General features: G+C 43.3%; 1 protein-coding gene across 1 annotated transcript in view; it reads right to left on the minus strand.

The window, feature by feature from the left end:
• LOC147898281 (serine/threonine protein phosphatase 2A 57 kDa regulatory subunit B' beta isoform-like) overlaps nucleotides 1-21,156 on the minus strand; it is a 40,256-nt gene extending 19,100 nt beyond the window's left edge. Inside the window, exon 1 of the mRNA XM_087379881.1 lies at nucleotides 19,394-21,156. Coding sequence (XP_087236007.1) covers nucleotides 19,394-20,563 — 1,170 coding nt within the window. The 5' untranslated portion in view covers nucleotides 20,564-21,156. The remainder of the gene's footprint in view (nucleotides 1-19,393) is intronic.
• Between the last annotated feature and the right edge of the window lie 2,911 nt (nucleotides 21,157-24,067).

The following is a 24,067-nucleotide window of genomic DNA, read 5'->3' on the forward strand; positions in this document are numbered from 1 at the left end:
CTTGGCTAGTATAACCAATAGCATTTTCTTTCTGAGTTGTAACCTTGTCCTCCTCATTCTTATGCCATAACTGAGCTGGAGCATGTGCATATGCAAGGCATCCCAACACTCACATGTGAGATGACCGCTTATAATCTGTTCGAGCCTCATAGAGGGTGATAGTCTTTAATGCCTTGGTGGGTGACCTACTCAAGACATAATTGGCACACATAACAACATCCAATCAAAATTTGTTGGGCAAAGACTTACCTTTTGTCATACACCATGCCATCTCCATCAAGCAATCGCTTCAAGCAAGTAAAGACATCTGACTTCGATTTAGATAGGTAAACCCAAGTATGTCCAGTGAAATCATCCACAAAAGCAACAAAGTATACGCTGGTAGCTCCTAGCTCTGCTCCCTCATTAGCCGATGTGTGCAACTATGGCCCTGGCACTCCCTTTATAGCCTCAGGGAAGAGTGCTGACCAAGAAAAGCCAAGAAAAGCGCACAAGCGCCAAGAAAAGTGAAAAAGCAATCTTGCAGACCCATGTTTCCACGGATAGCGATCTAGCCCATCATATGCCTGCTTGTCCCTCGCGTGCACATGATATACTCCCCTTCCTCAAGGAGCTCAATCCTGAGCTCATAAAAACTCGGAAGTAGTCAACTCGCAAGAAACAACTCACTATCCTACCAAGAGATCCACCTGCTCAAGAGAGAGTGTGTGTTCGTAGGCGCCGATCCTAAATAAATCTGGATACTTTGCCATAACCCGACAATATGTAATGGATCATGGCGTCCCATACCACCATAATACACCACACCCACGTGCTATGATTGCTATAACACTAGTTTGTGGATCTGTCACATACTATCATAAATAGTAAATACAAATGACCAACCAAAAACCACAAACTGAAAAAAGCTCTCAAAAAGTATTAACACAATTCAAGCCTAGGGACCAACTCTTGGTCCGGGGAATAGACAACATCTGTGTACTTAAAAACTTCCTTGACCAGCATCCTAGTCGAATCATCTGTCTATACCCATCAAAACCTAGAAACTAAGCTTGTTTCCCAAAACTCAGAATCACATTCACAAGTAAGTGGGTCAAAATCTTTAAAAGCACATCCACAAGTGGGTCAAAATCTTCAGAGTTAACCTTATGGCAAGCATAAGAAAACTATGTATTTAATTCAGCCCAAAATTTGGTGAGTACAAAGAAAGGCCGAGATGCCTAGAGAGATCTCTTAAGCTTATAAAGAATATGGTATTGACACAATGCTTCTAAGACACATTCTCGACACTTGTCATAGTGTGAGCCTTCAGTCACATACTTCTGATTCTGTGGAGTCTTATAATATCTAAGAGATATACCTACGTGAATCCAAGAACATTCCCAAACTCATCCTCTAAAAACACAACATAGTGCAGATTCAATCTCACGATAGTCACTCATAAGATTGAAAACCATAAACTCCATCACGCATAGCAGTGACTAGCTACTATGACATCCCCACTAATGTCATCAGCGCCCAACAGTGGGTGTAGACCATAGTATAAAAATATGCTCTCACACATACAAATCCACACACCCACACATACTTGAGTATCCATTTATACAAAGTCTTCGTACTGAGTTTCTATCGGCACTCCAGAGGTGAAGGGCAAACTCAGCCATGACGAAGGCTAGCACTAAAGGAGAAGGCTAATCAAAAAGTAGTCCAAATCTCTTCATTCAAGCTACAACTGCTTGTAAAGTCTGAACGATTTCGTTTTAGTCTCTCCCAAACAAGCATCTAAATCTAGCTGATAGGGCAACGCACCATTTAAGATGGAAAGAATCATCGCAATACCAGTAGGCCGCAACTTGCACGAAAACTTCACAAGGTGAAATTTGCATGTCCGCTAATACCGCAGAAGCATATACCTAGATGAATCCAGGAACATTCCCAAACTCATCCTCTAAAAACACAACATAGTGCAATTTCAATCTCACGATAGCTACTCATAAGATTGAAAACCATAAACTCCATCACGCATAGAGGGACTAGCTACTATGACATCCCCACTGACGTCATCAGCGCCCAATAGTGGGTGTAGACCATAATATCTAACAGTGGGTGTAGGCCATAATATCTAAGAGATGTTGAAATTATCTCCATAATTCATGGCACTGACCAATGTGTGGTCAATAAGTGAGTTAGGGGCACTTTTTCCTAATTAGAGGTTTTTCCCCCTAACCACAGTCAAGATCCATAACTACGGTTAGTGGATAGGTTTAGGTTTTGTCACTTGGACAAAACCTTCACCTCTTGTATGTTTTCCTATCTCTTCTATTCAGTACGTTAGTGGTTTGCTCTCCATTTCTCTTTTTGTTCACATTGGTATCAAAGCCTGCTTGCTCCCGGATCTGATGCCCAACGCTCATCGTTAAGCTTGTCTCTTTGCTCCCGAACCTCGAGTCTATCGTCACGCTTGTATGCAACCTTGCCAGACGTGCACTATTTCGTACAGCCGTACGGTTGACTCTGTTGCTACTTGCTATACACACTCTCGTACAACACCGCCAGCCATTTCATACAAGTTGGTATGGCGCTAGCCATCCGTACAAGCAGTCTGTACAACGTACGAAATTATGTGCCATGCCCATACAACCGTACAGCTCTGTAGTCATGTCTGTGCTGATGTCATACAGTCGTGCGGTCCTACAGCTCCTTTCATACACAATTCGTCCCGCCATTCCGTACATATGCACATACACAAGTCATCCCGCCAACTGTACGATCGTCTACTCAACACAATCAGTACATCGTACGGATTTCGTTAATCCAACTGGCCCGTCCGTACAATATTGCAGCCCGCGTGCTCTCACATCAGCTCCTCCATACATTTGCAGCTATTTGCACGGATTTTGCAGAGCGCATTTGAGACTTTTGCGGAAACATTGCACATTCGTCAAGATTTGGGGTTTTTAGAAAATTCGTCCTTTTCTCGTTGCAATTTCACTGTCAAATTTGGGGATTTTATGATTGGGCTGCAATTTCACAATGTACAAGGCGTTTGAACACTTGCAAGCAATTTTGGACTCAGATTGAGTCACATTGCAGACTTTGCAATGTTTTTTGGCAAATTTTGGGCATTTGCAAGTTTGGGTGCATTCTGAGCCTTTACTAGGCCGAGATAGCGAGCTGTCCTTTGGTTTGGGACACCCATTCTCCTGTATTTAAGGCTTTTGTATTTTTTTGTAGGTGTTTCGCAGGCACATTTGACAAATATTCAATTGAGTTTATGCTTTTGGGCTGTTGCATTTTAAGCCATGGATTGACCGTTTTTTGAGCAATGGCCAGTTTGCATCAATATCCCGGAAGGGCTTTGTCCCAGGAAGGGAATTTTTTTATGGTATTTGCTGCATTTTCTTTGGCAGTTATGGCCCAGAACAATCCCAATGAAGTGTTTGGAGTCTTCACACAGGAGGATAAGTTGGATGGTACCAACTACTTCCTATGGAGTTTTATGGTTCGCAATATCTTAGTTGGCAAACACTTAGAGAATGTGGTTGCACCTGCCACTCCTCCTCAACAAGGTAGAGGAAGGGATAAAAGACAAGCTCAAGGTGCAGGACAAGTGCTAGGTGCAACAGCAGCAGTGGCTCCCACACAAGAACAGAAAAGGTGGGATTCACGTGATGCACTAGCACTTTCAGCTATCTCCCTTTCTGTCAAAAGGTTTATCATTCCACACATTCGGTCATGCAAGACCTCAAAGGCAACTTGGGATATTTTGGAGAGTATGTTTTCAGCCCGCAATGATGCCAAGGTCTCTTTCCTGAAGAGAGAATTGACTCATAGTCATATGGATGAGGGTGACTCTATGTCTGAGCACCTCACTAAACTTCAGGATTTGAGAGACCAATTGTTGAATATTGATGAGATCATTCCAAATTCAAAGATGGTCACTACCACTATGAATTCTCTTCCTGAGTCTTATCTTGGCTTTCATACCTCATTGAATTTGTCATTGAGGGGGGTGGCAACCCTCTCACCTTTCATGAGTTGATAGGACTTTTGTCGCAAGAAGAACATGGCTTCACGAGCTAGTGAGCATGCGATGCTTTCAAAATTCAAGCCCGAAGGGCAGGGGCAGCATAAGCAACATGCAAATCAGCCTTCACATCACCATAAAGCTGATTCTGGACAGCCTTCTCACAAGGCTAAGAATGATGCAGAGAAGCCCAAGAGAAAGGGTGTTTGTCATTATTGCAAGAAGCCGGGTCACTACATAGGGGAATGCAAGAAAAGAATTGCCAATGAAAAGAAAAAGGATTCCGGTATGGCTGTCACAGATTCAGCTCCTCATGCACATGATGGTGGTGATGCTTCAGCCAACTTGGTGGAAGAAGAGTATGCCTTTCTGACTTGCAGTCCTGATTTTCAGGTGGTTTCTCTAGATATTACAGCCACTTCTGAGGATGACTCTTATGCTTTTCTAACTTGCAGATATGATCATTCTAAGGATTCATGAGCTTTCAATGTCAATGATACATTGAATAATTGGGACTTTGATAGCGGTGCCACCAAACATCTCACTTCCAGGAAGTGTTTGTTTGATTCTCTGCATCCATCACCCGCTGGAAAAAGGGTGTCTTATGCAAATGATTCATCTTATTCAATTCGTGGTATTGGTGAGATTGTACTTACAGCCATAGATGGCACAAATTTCAGAATTCATGATGTGCTTTATGTACCTAGAATCAAGAAGAATTTGCTTTCAGTGTCCTCTCTCAATAAAAAAGGATTTCATGTTGTCTTTGAAGATGACAAGTGTTCAGTCCGAGATAGGAAAGATAATTATACCTTGAGACTGTCTGGCACGCTGTTTCATAGTCTTTTTCAGCTTGATGTTTTTGAGAAAAGATCAAATGATGCACTTGCAGTTTCTACTCCCACTACTGCTATGCAAAATGCGGAGTTATGGCATGCAAGATATGGGCATATGAGTAATGGCAGTTTCATGACACTTCAAAAACATTCTATGGTTGATGCTTTGCCTCCTTTGGAGTCACCTCCCCCTCATGCCTGTGAAGGGTGCATACTTGGGAAGATGCACAAGTTTCACTTCAAGAAGGATGGTGCAATACGAGCTGTTCAGAAATTACAGCTCATTCATAGTGATGTATGTGGTCCCATGAGGACTCCTGCATTGGGTGGTTATCTCTATTATGTCACATTTATTGGTGACTAGTCAAATTACACTTGGGTCTATGGTCTAAAGAACAAATCAGATGTGTTTAAGCATTTTCGACACTTTGTGGCAAAGGTTGAGAATGAAACAAGCCTCACGGTTCAAATTCTATGCACAGATAGAGGGGGGGAGTATATGTCTTATGAATTTGAGGCTTATTTGAAAGAGAAAGGCATCACACATCAGCTTATAGTGAGGATTACCCCTCAACAAAATGGCAAAGCCAAGCGGAAAAATAGAACTCTTATGGAGATGGATAGATGCATGCTCACAAGGAAAAAATTGCCTCACAAGTTTTGGCTTGAGGGTCTAATGTGTGCCAACTACATTTTGAATCGAGCTCCCACTACGGCTTTGAATACAAAGACTCCTTATGAAGTTTAGCATGGGAAAAAGCCTTCAGTGGAACATTTTCGTGTCTTTGGATCTGTTGCTTATGCCCATGTGCCTGTTGAGTTTCAACGTAAGCTGTCAGACAAGGCAATTTAATGCATATTTGTTGGGTATAGTGCAAAGAGAAAAGGCTATTGTCTCTACATATGATGTTTTTGAGGGATTAATACCCATTGCTTTGGGTTCCGCCTCTAACATCCATGCTGAAAATCAGAATTTGCAGCAAGCTCCTCTGTATCACATGCCCCGATTCAACCACTGGCTGATTTAGTTCCTCCACAGGCAATGGAAGATGCTGTCAGGCAAGAGATTACAGAAATATACGCAGCCAAATCAGTTCCCATTGGCTGCTCCAAACTCTAAGGGAGAGTAAGCTTGATGCTCCTTTGCCTAGCAGAACTCGTAGTGCAGCAAGGCACAAAGGGGGAGCCCTTTCTGTTGAATCACCATATGAAGTACTCTTATTGATGAGGACGACCCCTAAGAAGGACAATGTGCATTGGATGAATGCCATGCAAGATGAGTTGCAATCCATTGAGAAAAATCAGACCTGGAATCTTGTGGATTTGCCACCAGGAAAGAATGCCATAGGTACCAAATGGGTTTTCAAAGTAAAAAGAAAGTCAGATGAGTCCATTGACAAGTACAAGGTATGGCTGGTTGCAAAAGGCTATGATCAGAAGAAGGGCATTGATTATGAGGAGACGTTTGCTCCTACTTCCAGGATGACCACTATCAGATCAGTTATTGCTATGGCTACACATTTTGATTGGAATGTTCATCAGTTGGACATAAAAATAGCTTTTCTTAATGGAGACTTGTTGGAAGAGGTTTATGTCAAACAACCTCCTGGCTTTGAAATTTTGGATAATACACATAAAGTTTGCAAGCTGAATAAAGCTTTGTATGGGCTGACACAAGCCCCACGTGCATGGTACTCCAAGATTGATGCCTTCTGACCAGCAAGGGGCTTCATAACAGTCCAACTGAAAGTACCCTCTACATTAAGAAGGATGGGGGGGATATTTTGGTCATCATTCTTTATGTAGATTGTTGGGAATTGTGTGATCAAGGGCTTGTGCTATGATCATGTATGTGTACACAATAAGTGCTATGATTTGTCATTGTCTATGGCATAAGTGATGATGTAATGCAAAGGCCCCCACATAGGGAGGTGCCTTTGATTTAGGATTACCCCTCAACAAAATGGCAAAGCCAAGCGGAAAAATAGAACTCTTATGGAGATGGATAGATGCATGCTCACAAGGAAAAAATTGCCTCGCAAGTTTTGGCTTGAGGGTCTAATGTGTGCCAACTACATTTTGAACCGAGCTCCCACTAAGGCTTTGAATACAAAGACTCCTTATGAAGTTTAGCATGGGAAAAAGCCTTCAGTGGAACATTTTCGTGTCTTTGGATCTGTTGCTTATGCCCATGTGCCTGTTGAGTTTCAACATAAGCTGTCAGACAAGGCAATTTAATGCATATTTGTTGGGTATAGTGCAAAGAGAAAAGACTATTGTCTCTACAATCTTGCTTCACACAAGATTTTTGTCAGCAGAGATGGAATCTTTTCAGAAAAATCAACACGTACACAAGCTGAATTTAATGTGCACGCTTCTTCTACATCAGATGATGTTTTTGAGGGATTAATACCCATTGCTTTGGGTTCCGCCTCTAACATCCATGCTGAAAATCAGAATTTGCAGCAAGCTCCTCTGTATCACATGCCCTGATTCAACCACTGGCTGATTTAGTTCCTCCACAGGCAATGGAAGATGCTGTCAGGCAAGAGATTACAGAAATACACGCAGCCAAATCAGTTCCCATTGGCTGCTCCAAACTCTAAGGGAGAGTAAGCTTGATGCTCCTTTGCCTCGCAGAACTCGTAGTGCAGCAAGGCACAAAGGGGGAGCCCTTTCTGTTGAATCACCATATGAAGTACTCTTATTGATGAGGACGACCCCTAAGAAGGACAATGTGCATTGGATGAATGCCATGCAAGATGAGTTGCAATCCATTGAGAAAAATCAGACCTGGAATCTTGTGGATTTGCCACCAGGAAAGAATGCCATAGGTACCAAATGGGTTTTCAAAGTAAAAAGAAAGTCAGATGAGTCCATTGACAAGTACAAGGTATGGCTGGTTGCAAAAGGCTATGATCAGAAGAAGGGCATTGATTATGAGGAGACGTTTGCTCCTACTTCCAGGATGACCACTATCAGATCAGTTATTGCTATGGCTACACATTTTGATTGGAATGTTCATCACTTGGACATAAAAATAGCTTTTCTTAATGGAGACTTGTTGGAAGAGGTTTATGTCAAACAACCTCCTGGCTTTGAAATTTTGGATAATACACATAAAGTTTGCAAGCTGAATAAAGCTTTGTATGGGCTGACACAAGCCCCACGTGCATGGTACTCCAAGATTGATGCCTTCTGACCAGCAAGGGGCTTCATAACAGTCCAACTGAAAGTACCCTCTACATCAAGAAGGATGGGGGGGATATTTTGGTCATCATTCTTTATGTAGATTGTTGGGAATTGTGTGATCAAGCGCTTGTCCTATGATCATGTATGTGTACACAATAAGTGCTATGATGTGTCATAGTCTATGGCATAAGTGATGATGTAATGCAAAGGCCCCCACATAGGGAGGTGCCTTTGATTTAGGAGTCCCTATGATATAGGGATTGATTTCCTTTGATGTAGGAGAGGTGCCTATGATTTAGGCCACCCTCTCTCTCTTTCTATAAAATGAGAGGCTTTCCTCTCAAATGAATAGAACACACAATCTTTTGCATTCAGTCGGTTCTCTTCATCTCTCCAGCTATGTTTATCTACGAGCCACCATAGCTTCCTATTCCAACATGTAGTATCAGAGCCTTGATTTCTCGTAGCCATGTTTTCCAGTTCTCTACACAATTCATTCATGTGACAGGATCTCCTTGTTGGCTTTGCAATCTACCTTGAGCTATTAGAGTCTCTACTGGTTGTGCATTCTCATTTTGCCGTTGCTCAGACTGATCGGTGACTTCTTTGCCAGTTGAATATTTCTTGCATTGTAGGCTACGAATTCAACCTTCACGTACCGTTCTCAGTGTTTTGCATACAATCTTCCATTGCACACATACTCGTAATAAGCTGTGCTGAGTTTATTGTTGATTTGAGTATTGATGCTGCTTACACTACTGAAACCCATAGAACAAAAGGTTGAAACTCTAGGATGAAGACTAGCGACATGGTAATAGCACTACTTGCTCTTCATGCAACATTTCTCACATGTCTGTTGGCTTAAACTCTCTTATTAGTTCTCTGCTGGAGCTTTTATTCATATTCAGTGAGTTGTGACGTGCCACCTCAGTCTATGAATACCGACCTGTACAAACTGCTACCTCTAGGCCTACATACTTCTCGGGGTAAAGCTATTTGGACAATACGTCACTTTATGGTTGAAGAAGAAAGGCAAGGCAAATCTAGTTGAAGAAAGAACTCCATCAGCAAATGAAGAAACAAATCTTGTGGTAGAAAAGGAAAGGTCCAACATCTTTGAAATGTTATCATCAGTTGATCAATTTTTAGGTTCTCTGCCTAGAGTAGTACTCCAAAAAGAATGTTATGTGTTTTGTCTTTTGTAAATCATCTCTGGTCACCATATGATGTAGGCCATGTGATATGGTACCTCTTGCAGACATGAGAAAGTAGGTCCACAAAAAGGCCTAAGATTAATCCTTGTACATGCAAGGGAGATAACCATTTGGGGGGGTCAATCCCATTTTTATAAACCTTGACCCTTGGGCACCTTTGTTAGCATGAGGATCCTAGCCATAGATTTATCCTTGACCACCACGAGATGGCTTGTGAAACTATGTGACTAGATGTATCCTTGACATAGCAAGAGGCAAACCCTTGAGGGGGGGTATGTTGGGAATTGTGTAATCAAGGGCTTGTCCTATGATCATATATGTGTACACAATAAGTGCTATGATGTGTCATAGTCTATGGCATAAGTGATGATGTAATGCAAAGGCCCCCACATAGGGAGGTGCCTTTGATTTAGGAGTCCCTATGATATAGGGATTGATTTCCTTTGATGTAGGAGAGGTGCCTATGATTTAGGCCACCCTCTCTCTCTTTCTATAAAATGAGAGGCTTTCCTCTCAAATGAATAGAACACACAATCTTTTGCATTCAGTCGGTTCTCTTCATCTCTCCAGCTATGTTTATCTACGAGCCACCATAGCTTCCTATTCCAACATAGATGACAAGCTGCTCACAAGGTCACATGAAGAAAAAATTGCAGATTTCAAAGCTGAATTGAAAGCCCCATTTGACATGTCAGATTTGGGCATGTTACATCCAGTTTAGACAACAGAGACATGGCATTGTTATGTCTCAATCCAAGTATGTGCAAAAGCTTTTGGATCGGTTCAACATGCAAGATTGCAAGCCTACAGCCACTCCCATGGAGCCAGGGCTGAAGCTTACTATGTATGATGCAGGTGAATCAGTAGATGCCACACTCTATAACCGGGCTGTTGGATGCCTCATTCACTTGTGTGATACACCGCCCAATATTCAGTTTGCAGTTTCTCAAGTGAGCAAGTATATGCAAAGCCCAAAGACTGCACATTGGCAAGCTATAAAACGCATCTTCCGTTACTTGCAAGGCACAAAGTCTTTTGGCTTAATGTTTCCCAGGGGGGGTGACTTGCAGATGCATGCTTACAGTGACTCAAATTGGGCTAGAGATTATGACACTAGGCAGTCCACAAGTGGTAATTGTTTCTTTTTGTCTTGCATTTCTTGGCTAAGTAAGAAACAATCTGCCATGGCTACTTCCTCGTGTGAAGCTGGTCCTCCAATTCTCATTGATAGTCAGAGTGCTATAGCAATTGCAAAGAATCATGTGTTTCATGATCGAACGAAGCACATTGAGGTTCATTATCACTATGTCAGAGAGAAGTTGCATCCTGGGGAGATCAGTATGATCTATGTCTCCACACATGACAATGTTGCAAACATCTTCACCAAAGCACTTCCACGTGAGAAGTTTGAGGCATTTTGCAATGCCCTGAATTTATCGCCTTTTAGTGATTGATCTTTTCCTTGTACATCATCACATTGACACTACAAGGGGGTGTTGGAATTGCAGCCATAATTCATGGCAGTGACCAATGTATAGTCAATAAGTGAGTTAGGGCACTTTTTCCTTCATTAGAGGTTTTTCCCCCTAAACACAATTAGGATCCCTAACTACCGTTAGTGGATAGGTTTACGTTTTGTCACTTGGACAAAGCTTTCACCTCTTGTATGTTTTCCTATCTCTATTTAGTACATTTGTGGTTTGCTCTCCATCTCTCTTTTTGTTCACAAGAGATTCCCAAAGCTCTTCTTGCAAATTCTCCATCTCCTGTAGGACAACTTACGATCTTCGTGGAATGAGTTTTGAGGTGATTTCGTCCTCCAATTCCACAAGACAATAATCTTATTACTGTGGTGTCTCTCCATTGCCAAAACTTGCGAAAATTGAAATTGCAAGTTATAAGCTACTTCAATTCTACCCACCTAGTGTGCAAGGAGGGGAAATCGTCCACTAGAAGATTATGGCTGAAAGGAATGGTAGAGGAGAAGGAGGATAGCACAAGGGATGAAGAATTCAGCCGGGAAGCAACAGCAACTACAAAGCCTGTGCTGTGAAGAGACACGTAGAGATGGCAAATCGCAAGAGAATCTTAGCCACACGAGCTAGCAGTGATGGTGAAATCTAAGAGAAGGATGCCTGGGTCTAGGAGTGTGGAGCAGTTGTAATTTCAGTAGGGTTGCGATGGAAAAAAGAAAGTACGATGAAGAGACCTAGCTGAAAGCTTACTCTGGTAGTTTGCCAATCAACCTAAACTGTGCAAGGGGCTCTAGACAAGGATGGGGATTTTGAAGCTGCTGGCCTAAGCTTTTGGCTCCAAAAAAGCTCTCAAAAGCTAATTTCATTTTTTGCTTATCACCCAAAAAGCACCTACTATTGTGGAAAGCATGGCTTCCCAAGCTAAACAAGGGCTCCTGCTTTTGGCAATTAAAGGTCTGCAAAAAACAAAGTTTCAAAACACTTTGCCCCCCTTGGTCACAACCTGCATTGCTCATCGTTAGTGCTAATCGACTAGCAGGACAATCAGCTTGAATGGCTCTCATGCTAATCAACTAGCAGCCATTGACAATCAGCCCGACTAGCAGCCATTGACAATCAGCCATTGGTCACGACCTGCATTGCATTGTTCTCATCGTCGACTAGCAGGACAATCAGCTCGACTTCGTTGCATGGCTCTCAGCAGCCATTGACAATCAGCTCGACCAGCCTCACCGCCATTGACAATCAGCCAGCTCAACTCATACTCATTGATAGTCCGCTGCCTGGTGCACGCTGCTCCCGCCCTGGACCTTCCGCTTGCCTTTGATAATCAGCTCAAGAACAGCCTGCCTGCCTTTGCCATCGACAGCCAGCTCGACATTGCACTGCACCTCTCCAACAAAGTTGATCATCTACATACACACAGAACACAGGAAAATTTTTTTTCTTTCTTTCTTTCTAAACAGAGTGCATACTCTTCCTAAGATTAGTGGTGGAAGTGGGCTGCCTTTTTTCCAGGAAACATGGGGTCCTTTCAGACTTCTTTCAAATTGAACAAACATCCGGGCCTAAATACTCCTTTTGGGAAAGTGTATGGCACCAAGAATAGCAAGAACATAGACATGCTCATGAATATGTTCATCGAATTACAAGCTAAGAATTTCCAGCTCCAAAAAACTGTCATGCAACTCCAAAGAAGAGTGGATGCCCTGGAGAATACAGTGGATAGTGGATGCCAACAGATGCAAAAGTTCATGCAAGCCAAACCTATTGAACGAGATGCAAAGGATGTGCAAGAAGGGAAGAAGTGGATTGACATAGTCTCCAAGAAAGCTGCCAATGCAGAACATGTTGTAGATCCAATATGTTCATCGAATTACAAGCTAAGAATTTCCAGCTCCAAAAAACTGTCATGCAACTCCAAAGAAGAGTGGATGCCCTGGAGAATACAGTGGATAGTGGATGACAACAGATGCAAAAGTTCATGCAAGCCAAACCTATTGAACGAGATGCAAAGGATGTGCAAGAAGGGAAGAAGTGGATTGACATAGTCTCCAAGAAAGCTGCCAATGCAGAACATGTTGTAGATCCATCGAAATCAGCCCAAGTACTGCCACGTCCCCAACCCCAAAGCAGGAAGATGTCCAGGATGTTTAGGAACAGAGAGAAAGAGATAAGAGGTCTCAAAACAAGAGATAAGAGATTGTCATCCATGGTCTACCCGAGATGGATAAGGAAACCCCTCTTGCTCTGGCCAAAGAGGTGACTGAATTCTTTTCAGAACACTTTGGAATGCCTGAAGTGACTGTATATGCAGCCCACCGCGTAGGGAAAACACAAGAAGACAAGCCCAATAAAAGGGCTATCGTGTGCACTATAGCAGATCCATGGAAAAGGGAGATTGTCTTGGATAGCAGTAAAGTGTATCTCAAAGGCACACCTTTCTATGTCAGTGAAGACCATACCCCGAACAGGAAGTGCGAAGAAAACAATACACGGAAAGACTAATGAGACAAGGAAAGCTGCCCCAAACACAAGATGGGGATCAAAATGCAAAATAGGAATTCGCGGCCCATGGGAAACACAAATGCTTACAAGTCATGTTTTGGAATTGCAAAGTATTCCCTTGGCATAAAGGGATAAGCATAAATGCCTTCATTCACAATGCAGACATCATCTTTTTAGGAGAGACCTGGGAAAGTGAAACATGCAAGATCCCACAGGTACACTCAATATACCAAAGGCAAGTCGGGAAAAGAGGACACGGAGGTGTTGCATGCCTGATATAGGAACATATGGCAGAAAAAGTCAGCATCCATAAAGTGGACAAATACAAAAGATACATGTGGCTGAAAATAGAGTCTGGCAAATGCCTCGTCTTTCTTGCAGGTTGCTACATACCGCACAATGAGTCACCCTTCTACCACAGACACGGAGTGGACCCTAGTGATGCGTTTGAAGCACTATGTTTCGATGTGGCCGAATTCAGAGAAAAGGGTCAAGTCATAGTGATGGGGGACCTTAATGCAACAATTGGTCAACTACAGTTTCAGCCCATCACACATGATGAAATGGATAAAGAATCAGTCATAGAAGCAAACACCATGTGGCAGAAAGCATCTGAGGATGACACCATCAACACACAAGGCAGAGCACTCAGATGCATGATTAATGGGCTGCACATGCCAATCTTGAATGGAATGCAATTATTCCCCAACACCCACAAAATGACGTGTCTTTCAGCCAGCGGAGGACAGTGTGCTAGATTATGCCTTGGTACATGTGGACACTATACCCATTATCAAAAGCTTCAACATAGGGATGAAATATCCGGAATCGGACCATCTCCCAATATGGATAGATCTTGACATACACCTTGAACATAAGGAGCAGAAATTTTCAGCATATGCAGGAGGTCTCAAAGTGGACCCCGACAAACACCAAGTTTATGCAGACACTCTGGATGCAAAGCTGAGCACAATAACCAACCCCACCAAGTTTATGCAGACACTCTGGATGCAAAGCTGAGCACAATAACCAACCCCACATGGACAGCCTTGCAGGAAGCAATACTTGCCTCAGCCACGCAAACATTTGAAGCAGCAAATGCAAGAAAAAAGAAACAGGTCAAACGGTTACCACACAAGAAATGGTATGACGAGGAATGCAAACAACTGTGCCAAGAGCTGAAATACATACTGGATGCAGATAGGCATAAACAATTAGAGAAGACATACAATGCCCTCACAAGGAAAAAGAAAAGAATATATATTTTGGAAGGAGAGAAATCTGATTTGATCACTTTCATAAAAAATCCAAGAAAGGGCTGGAAACAAGTGAAAGGCAGATGGAAACACGTAATCAGGGATATATCAGATGCAACCATGCTCGATTATGTTACCAAGTTGTACAATCATGCACATGCGGGGAAGGAGGATCTGTCGGTCACATGCACTAGTCCTTTCAGCTTTGAAGACATTGAAGTTGGACTAAAGAAGATGGCTAATGGCAAAGCATCAGTTCACATGAAGATACAGGCTGAATTTGTGAAGTGGATAGGAGACCGAGCAAGAACTCAGCACTTCTCTTGGAAACGGGAAGGAGACCGATTGAATTTCATGCATTGATCAGAGTTATGCAATATCTAATAGAGGTACAGCAAATGCAACCTAATAGGCAGCCTCATAAAGCATGGAAGGCCAGCACAAAGCTTCAAAAGAACTACAAAAGTAAGATCATCTGCACAGGATGGGCGACAGACATAAGAAAATGGTTCAGCAAATGGAAAGTGGAAGCATATGTGACCATGCCGCCTGCAAAGGTCAACATGCAAGATTTTCAACTGTCTTTACTGAGCACTTCGCAGAATCACTGGCTGACAAGTGAAAAGAGGGTAAGGCTGGAATATTATCAAGACAACATAAATCCCACATGTTGGTCTACATACATGTCCATAGAGACACATGCTCAGCCTTATATTAGCACACCTATCCCCCTTCTATATCGCAAGACATAGCCAGGTTCCGTACCAGATCTCATACATTTGACATTGAGCACGGAGCTTGGATACACCAGCCCAGACATGCTAGAGCATGTACCCTTTATGACATGCAAACAGTTGAGACGGAGGCACATGTAGCTCTACAGTGCCCCCGTTATGCACATTTTAGGTAGGACTACCAGCAGATACTGGAGGACTCCGCTCAGTTGACATCAGTTCTCTCCACTGCCTCTCCGGCAGCTTTGGGATCTTTTGTCCCTTGTCTTTTTACTTGTCGTCAGGAACTCAGATACTCTTGACCCCTCTCCTTGAGGAGACTCTTTTTACATTGTATTGAGACAGGTCCCATGGGTCATTTTTGGCCCCCCGAGGATGCTAATAAATTCTACTTCTACTTCTACTTCTCTCTCTCCTTTCAACTTGTTTTGTATCAAGTTTCTCCGAGTCCCATAGACCCATCGGTCTTCCAAAGACTTTAATAGGAAGAAGACTTTAATACCACCCTAACTCAAAAAGAGAGACCGTCTTATGCAGCCATCACCGTCCCTCCCCCTATGCTTTGAATTACCGAAGGAAAAGAAGCAAGCTCATGGGTTTGGACCCACAAGAACAAGTCTACTATTTAAAGCAGGAGCTCTGGGTGGTTAAGGCTAGAGTTGCCTCTTTGGAAATGAGAGTTTTCAAAATGGAAAACAAGGGAAAACAGGAAATAATACAGAAAGTATTGCAGATACACAATGAAGCAGCACTGCACCACAGTTGGTGACCAAAGTCCAGGACATGGTCACCACTCAGCTGAAATCAAAGTACACGAACAGGAAAAAAGGGCTTCTAGATACCTAAGTCTACACATAGAAGGTTACCCGAGGATTGGCATGATGGGAGCATGACAAACAAGATTGATTATATTATAGAAGCAACCCCCCAGGTTGAGAGGGATTGGGATATATAATCCTTTGTAAGACTAGAATATATCCAATCGTACAAATTCAGACTTTTTTTTGTTCTATAGTCCAAAATTCTACAAAGAAACTAAAAGAAAAGACCAAAGAGAAGAAAAATGAGGTAACAAAAAAATTTGAAAAAACAAAAGGTAGACATACTTAGCAAAAGCAACACTTATGTCATCATCAATGCCCAAGCATAAGCAGCTATGTTGGGTTAAAGACCCACGACGTCTCTTGACAAGGAGGCACAAGCCAACAAGGTTTAGTGGGACTTGGATATAGTTTGTGTTGTCCATCAAGGGGGCACAAGCCAAATGATAAGATGGCAAGAAGCAAGGTTCTCAAGCAAACCAATAAGCTGAGAGGTACCAAGGTATGGATTCATAGCTAACCTATAATAATTTTCATTATATCGCTGTATTGAGTCAGGAAGTATGGGGATTACACATCCGGGTGTAGCAGGATACCATGGCTAGCTCTTCTATGGCACTTGCAACAGCGGAAGATCAGAGGTGTTGGTATGCACGCACAGAGAGATGGTTTGCATGATTAGGGCTCCACATGGACAGACTACCCCCTTTCCAATATAGCATGGATGCTCCTTTCTCTCCCCTCCTATCACACGAGGTCAACCACATTATCCGTGAGGATCTACTACAGCTACAAACATTCCGGACTTGGTTGGGCCCGAGTGATCTTCCACTAAAGCTGGGCTTCTACAGAGATCACTTCTTACATATCACAACGGAGGGTTTCATTGATCCACCAGGATACACACAGATTCACCTACCCCCCTCGTTGAGGATCTCCCTTGGGCAGTTCCGGATCTCTTCACATAGACTTCGTATCGAGAGCGGCCGAGCAGAGCGGTTACCCAAGGAGAGGCGCATATGCACACTGTGTGACATGCAAGAGGTTGAAAGAGGGGCATTCCATCTTCAGATGTCCTGTTTACTATGAGATCCGAGGGCATTTCTACTGCCTCTTCAGAGATAGTTATGGGATGTTGGCTCGTGTCCTCTCCTACCTAGACCAGCGATGTTTGGCTGGTTTCATTCATGAGATGCTCAGACACCAAGATAGGATACTCTGAGCATGGAGATAGGAGCAGACTTCTCCCTTGACTGATACCTCTCAAAGCTCTATCACGGAGTTCTTTCAGCCAGATCACATAGACCCCCTGAGGCGAGACCTCAACATGACCGGACCCGAAGCCTGTGACCCGACAGCTCAGACAAAGGATTGACTCACAGATCACACTTGGGGACATCCCTCCTTGTTTAGGGTCGGAGCCCGACCGACGAGGGTCACAGTGGACTTGGTTAGATGTAGAGCTACGACCAGGAGACGTACCAAGACTGCACCCTTGAGGGGGCGACAGCGCTCTATTGCCGACCTCATGCCTCCACTTCCACAGCCTCATCCATCCTGATGTTATGTTGCTGACGATGATGATGATATGGTTATGATGGTGATGCCGACGATGATGCTGAGATTGATATATATATAGTCGGGATATGACTATGCTGTACTTACGACTTAGTACTGCCATTTTGCATTTTATTGCATTCTGCATTGGTGTGGATGCTCGTTTAGTAGCTCCACTACCACAGCTCATTGTATTCAGGTCTTTTTGCAGTCTCATAGACCCATCGCTCTTCCGAAGACTTTAATAAACTCTCTCTCTCTCTCTCTCTCTCTCACACACACACACACATTCATTCTTCGCCAGGTAATACACACCCTCCGTTTGGAAATCTATGCTGTGACAGCACCTTTCATGGCCCAGTGAAAATATCAGCAGACTCATGATACCTCAGACAAAACCATGTTGGCGAGCTCATATGTGCAGTTCAAACATGGATAATGTTAAAGAATTGAACAGGAGGGGGGAATAAAAGGTCCCTCTGATACATTGACAACTTTTGGGAGCCAAAAAGATTGCTGATGATCTCATGAGCATCCACTTCTCAATGCAATGACGTGCAGGCCACGCCAAACCTGCAACCTTTCAAAGCAGTGGAAGACCAGCTTACACTTGCAGTAGAGGCCATAACTGTGCCAACGGAGGAGGTTAAACCAGAGCATAAGGCAGATCCAGAACGGCCAGGTTAGGCACAGACAAACATGCCGACTTTCTAAAGCCGACTCGACCATGATGAAAGTAAGCAGGCAAAGATAATCAAATGTAGAGCATACAACCTCATTCAACCACAAGCCATCACATCTTCATCACTCTAGCCCGCTTGCAAAAGCAAAACCCATCAAATATCCTTAAAGATATGAGATGTGTACTCAAAAAGATATGCCGTAGTTCAAGGTCTTGGCAAGTTAAGACTATTCCTCCAGCTTAGATTAGCTATTTAAGATTTCTTTTTTAAGGGCATGGCAACTTCTGATCAAATAGCACAGGCAAGTGAGTTTTGCACAATCCCACTTCAGCCAATCAATGTTGAGGAGAAATGGCAATCGTCCTGTGATCTAGATGTGATAGGATATGGCAGAAAAAGAACTTCCTTTTCTGAATTCTACCACATCCTAGGCACAGCGTTCGACCTTGATAAAAGTGTGAAGAATGGCCTGTTAGAAACTCAGAAACATGAAAGTGCCTGTGGAATACAATCATGCAAACTACGCACACATGATGGCCGGTGTCTGAGAGGGGACTGGTAAGCGATATGTGTCCTTGGAGCCTTAAGTGAAGTGTGAGACGAGTCCAACTGAGAGACTGATAGATGCTAGTGACAGAATGAACAAATGCACACCACATTAACATACAGTAGGAATGCACCCAATATGCCCCCCCCCAGTGGCAGCGAAGGCACCAAGGGCACTCAACTGGAGGCATGCAAAAAAAACCAACTGCATTAGCATGCAAGCAAGGGATGCAAGCAAAGAATACGATCAAGGAAACTACGCACACATCATGGCTGATGTCTGAGAAAGGGTACTACTAAGCGATATATGATCTTGGTGCCTTACGTGAAGAGTGAGAAGAGTCCAACTGATAGACTGATAGATGCTAGTGACTGAATGACGAAATCCAGACCACATTTTATACAGAAGGAATGCACCCAATGTGCCCCCCAGTGGCAGCGAAAGCACCAAGGGCACTCAACTGGAGGCATGCAAAAAGAACCAACTGCATTAACATGCAAGCAAGGGATACAGTGGCCCGGAGCACTGGCAGAATCGACTAACCTGAAAATGGGAGCTATTGAGACTACGAGCAATTTGCCTGAACAGCGGTATCATGCAACGTTGGAATTCCGCTGGCTGAGTGGCTTCCAAGACCTCCTCCAGCTCTCCAAGCAACAGGACCTCTTTCTGGCTGTTTGTCACCGGCCAATACTTTAACAATCCTCTAATGACAGTATCTGCAAGCTTGAAGTCCTTCTCGACAAATTGAGTTATGCAATATGACAGCTGTTGATGGTACATCGCAACACACTTAGGCTTGTGCAGTGGGATCAAGGCACGGACTAGAAACAGCTTGTGCTCTTCCTTCAGAGGGAGAGCAAAGCCGTTGATGATGCTCCCTAGAATTTCCAAAAGTTCACCGACGCCATTGTGCCTCTCTGTCTCAAAGATGAAGCGGTAGAATATGTTGTTGATGGCTTTGCGGATGAAGGGGCGATGAACCATGAATTTCCCATAGATACGATGCAGAATTGTCTTCAAATATTCTCTCTCCCTTGGGTCCTCCGTATCAAAAAGGTCCAGCAGCCGAAGCACAAAAGAGTGGTCAATGTACCTCTTCGCTACCTTTGCATCTGTTTCTTGAGAAACCAGATAGCGCAAGAGGAAATCGTACACTAGTTGCAGGTGTTGCCATGCTGGGTCTAGCGTAGGTTCTTCCTCCTCTATATCAAATGCATCGGACCCTGCGCTATCGTGCGACGAGACAGGCAACGATCTGAACAGATTTGTGGATATCATTCTGAAACTCTCCTCCGCTGCGGTTTCATTTAGCTTGGCTGTCCCAGATGCCACATAGTCCACAAGCTCCAGCAGGGTTTGCCGCTTGATGTCCTTCTCCCTCACATTTTTGGTCTGATCAGTGAAATCGAAGAGTACGCAGCACAAGCTCAGCTTTTTTTTCAAAAGAGCTGGCCTTTCGGAGCTCGGCACATCCCGCAGAGCGGGTAAAGTCTCGAGCCCATTGAGAGCCCCGGATTTGTCCTTCCCCGCAGGAAACCGCAACGCAGGAGGTTGAAAAGACAACGCCGGGCCACGGACAGCATTGTTTCCCGCCGGTCGTGCACCCGGAGCTTCCCCCTGCTGGACGGCTGTAGTCCCTGAGGCAGAAGCTTCATTGCCGTCCGGTTTCGAAGGCTTGTTTCCTTTCGTCTTGCGAATGAAACTGAACATACCTAGCTACCCCCGCACGAAATCGTCGAAGCCACGCGCCCGCGCATGCCCTATCAAGCGCCACCGCAAATGCTCGGACGATGCAAGCTCAGACGAACGAAGCTACCTCTTACTGCCTCTGTTAAGATCTGCCGTGAGCAGAGAGATCGAGAGGAGGAAGGCAGAGCCACAATCCGGGGAAAAGATCGCTGTGCCACACCGATTCGGGAAGCGATGAAGCAGGGGAGCTGCAAAGAAACCAAAATTTGACTAAGAGGCATGGAGGCCTGCAGAGCCAACCAATTCTCCCCGGGGGGGGGAGGGGGGGAACTGGTGGCGAAAGGACGGCATTCTCGAGGTGAGGCAGGGGGGGGAGGGGGGATCTCAAGGCAAGCAGGGGCTAGGGTAAGGCGAAGGGGAAATTTGGAGGAGGAGGGAGCTATGGAGTGGAGGTGAAGGTGGAGGTAAAGAGATGGAGAGGATGAGGCAAAGAAAGCTAAGCTGTTGTGTGTGGCGATGGCGATGGCGATGGCGATGGCGATGGCGATGGCGATGCTCCTGTGAAGAAAATGAAGAAGAAGAAGAAGAAGAAGATGATGAAAATGAAGAAAATGAAGAAGACCACGATTTTCGAAAGATGGCGAAGAAGAAGCAGCACAATAAGAAGAAAAAAAAAAAAAAAACCACCCCACAAAAAAAAGAACCTCATTTTCCTAGTCAAACCCCTCTCTTGACCTCACTAGGGGCATATATCTAGGGGCATCTATTGACCTCACTCACCCTTTTGCTCTCGCTCCCAAGACCACACTCGCCCCACCCATGCAACAATCAGGTAACTTCGCACTCCCACAAACACGTGCGCTGATCGTAGTAGCTCAGGAATCACAAGCACAGTGCCCTCTCTATATTACGGAGCTGCAGCACAATGAGACGGCGCCGGTAGCTCAAGCAAATAGCGGGGCGCTTCGCTCCACCTCTGCTAGCTCCTGCATCCTACTACTTCACCGTGTAGGCCCTCAACATATGTGTGCCCCTAAAAGGTGTTCATGGGAGTGTGAGTGAGTGAGGAAAAAAACAATGGTCTCCATCCAAGTCTAGCAACGCAAAGGCGCCAGTGACTAAAATGGCATTGCAACTCTCCCTCCACACCTCATTTGCGATTTCTTTCATTGCCAACTAGCTTGACATGTTTGCCCTAGCCCACCGCCTCCAAGCAATAGCACACAATAGGTGCATGCTATGCTTCACTCGCCACCTCTTAAAACCTTCCTTATAGAAAATTTGGATCTTAAGACCTAACTTAATTTAGATTGGACCCTACAATTTTATATTCTAGTCTCCCTTTTATTGTTTTTGAAAACTTTGCACGGCCGTGGCCCATCCCTCAATACACACATGCCCTCATGGAAGTTTTCTTACTCAAGGAGTACCCTATATTTGCATCTCCACCTTTGCATGAACAAGGCCGACGTCATGTGCAACCCATTCTTTGGTGATAAGAATCATAAGAGCCAAAAACTTGCCCTGTAACCATGTCTCAACAAAAGCATTAAGGGGTAGAAATTAATCTCATTTCCCCACCCAAGTTGCCTCCCTCCAAAAAATGGAGGGGGTAGGGAGCACATCCCTCCAAAGTTTATGACTGATGTAAGCAATAGAAAGCCATGCCCAAATCTGTCTATTCAAATGGAGGTCTGCTTTGTTAGTGGTTTCCAACAAGCACATACCCACATGGATCTTTTCATGGTTGCTTTAAAGTGCTAATCGCGATTGTAAATGTAAGTGTGCATGATTACAAGGTTAAGTTTTCCTATCTCACTCACTCATGAGTTATAAATCAACTACCACCAACTCAAGCATATCTTGACTTTCACTTCTCGATCAGCTACCCCAAAGTGCCTTTCTATTTACTCTATTGTACCCTTTTACCTTCAATGAATTATGACATTGACAAGATTTGTAGATAATGAATTCTTCCCTTTTGCTTTGTACTCGAGCACAAGCCATACAATTACAAGGTGCACATGGCACAAAATGCAAGGCAACATATGGCAAGGTAATTATAGTATCACCATAATTCACTAAGATAAAGGTAGCGTTGAATAGGGCTCGAACTTAGGAGAGATGAATCAATAATTTTACTAAGCTTAAACTTGGGTCTCATGTAATGCATAATTATAATGCTTGGCCAGCTACTAATTATATTGTACTTAGCTAATAATAGGCCAATTGATATAACGGCTCAGAATGTGCCACATGGCTTGTAGGATTTTAAAGTTTTGTAAAATGTTATAGTGTTGGCCAAGTAAAGATGCTTGTGAACAAACTTGAACTTGGGTCTCATGTAATGCACTTCACGAAGCTTAAACTTGGGTCTCATGTAATGCATTTCACGAAGCTTAAACTTGGGTCTCATGTATTGCATGAATCCACATGCATATGCACAAGTAGCATCTTGAAAGAATATTCTTAATGGTAAATTCTAACAATGATATCCAAAACCTATGCCTGCTTATCATAATTGTGATATAACACAACCTTTGACTTTATCAATTGCCTCTTAAAGATATTTTGGGTTTGTTTCAATAATACATGGGGGCTCTACAGTATCCCAAGTGTGGAGCACGTATCAATGCCGTCAGTACAAAGATACATATGAGATTCAAAATTTGTGTTTTGTTGGTCTATAAGAATCCATATGATATCTAGACAAGGAACTATGCCATCCTCATATAAACAGCTTGTTAAAAGTCACAAAATCGAGTCGATATGACATTGATTTTGTAAGGCTTGGAAAAGTCATGATAACAATGATTATAAAGGCAAACCTTGATAACGATGTAGGAACTCTGCAAGCCAATTGTAGTTTACAAGATTTATCAATGGAAGCTTATATCTTTTTCTCATCAAATTACAAGATGAAGCAGCAATTGCTCTAGAAATCATATTACAAATATAGAGGATTATTGCAACAAGCCTACCTCAACTTTATGAGAATATAACCTACAATAATCTACAGGACCGACATTAGCTTCTCTTCAGCAAAAATCCTATGCTTCAATGAACTACAACCATGTAGCTGTCATTGTAGAATTGGATACTTATTTAAAATAATAATGACATACATACTATGATTAATGGATCTTTTTTATACCCCTCTACCCAACATTCACAAGCAATGCATCTGTAACAATATGTCTATTTTCTTGATAGTGCACCTATACTTGATAAAAATGAGTTCCTTGTCATTCTAGGTCATTTGTCCAACTAATAGAAGAATTTGTGTCATAGCTGAAACATTAAAAGCATCCCCAATATTTTTTGTAGAGAGATGTGTTACTATGAAGTGGGATATTGTCGATTCCTTCAATTTTATGAGATATGTTGTCATCCGTAATTCTTTCTTAGGAAGTTCTATGTGTAACATAATTTTGAGAACCAAGCTTATCCAACAGTCATGTGATTGCTTGCACGTCAATCAAGCCACCAAGATTCTCTTAGTATATTTTTAATTTAAATAATAAC

This window comes from Dipteris shenzhenensis, chromosome 9, assembly GCF_047967505.1.
Source record: "Dipteris shenzhenensis isolate YYH24624 ecotype China chromosome 9, Dip_SZ_1.0, whole genome shotgun sequence".
NCBI classification, from domain to species: Eukaryota; Viridiplantae; Streptophyta; class Polypodiopsida; order Gleicheniales; family Dipteridaceae; genus Dipteris; species Dipteris shenzhenensis.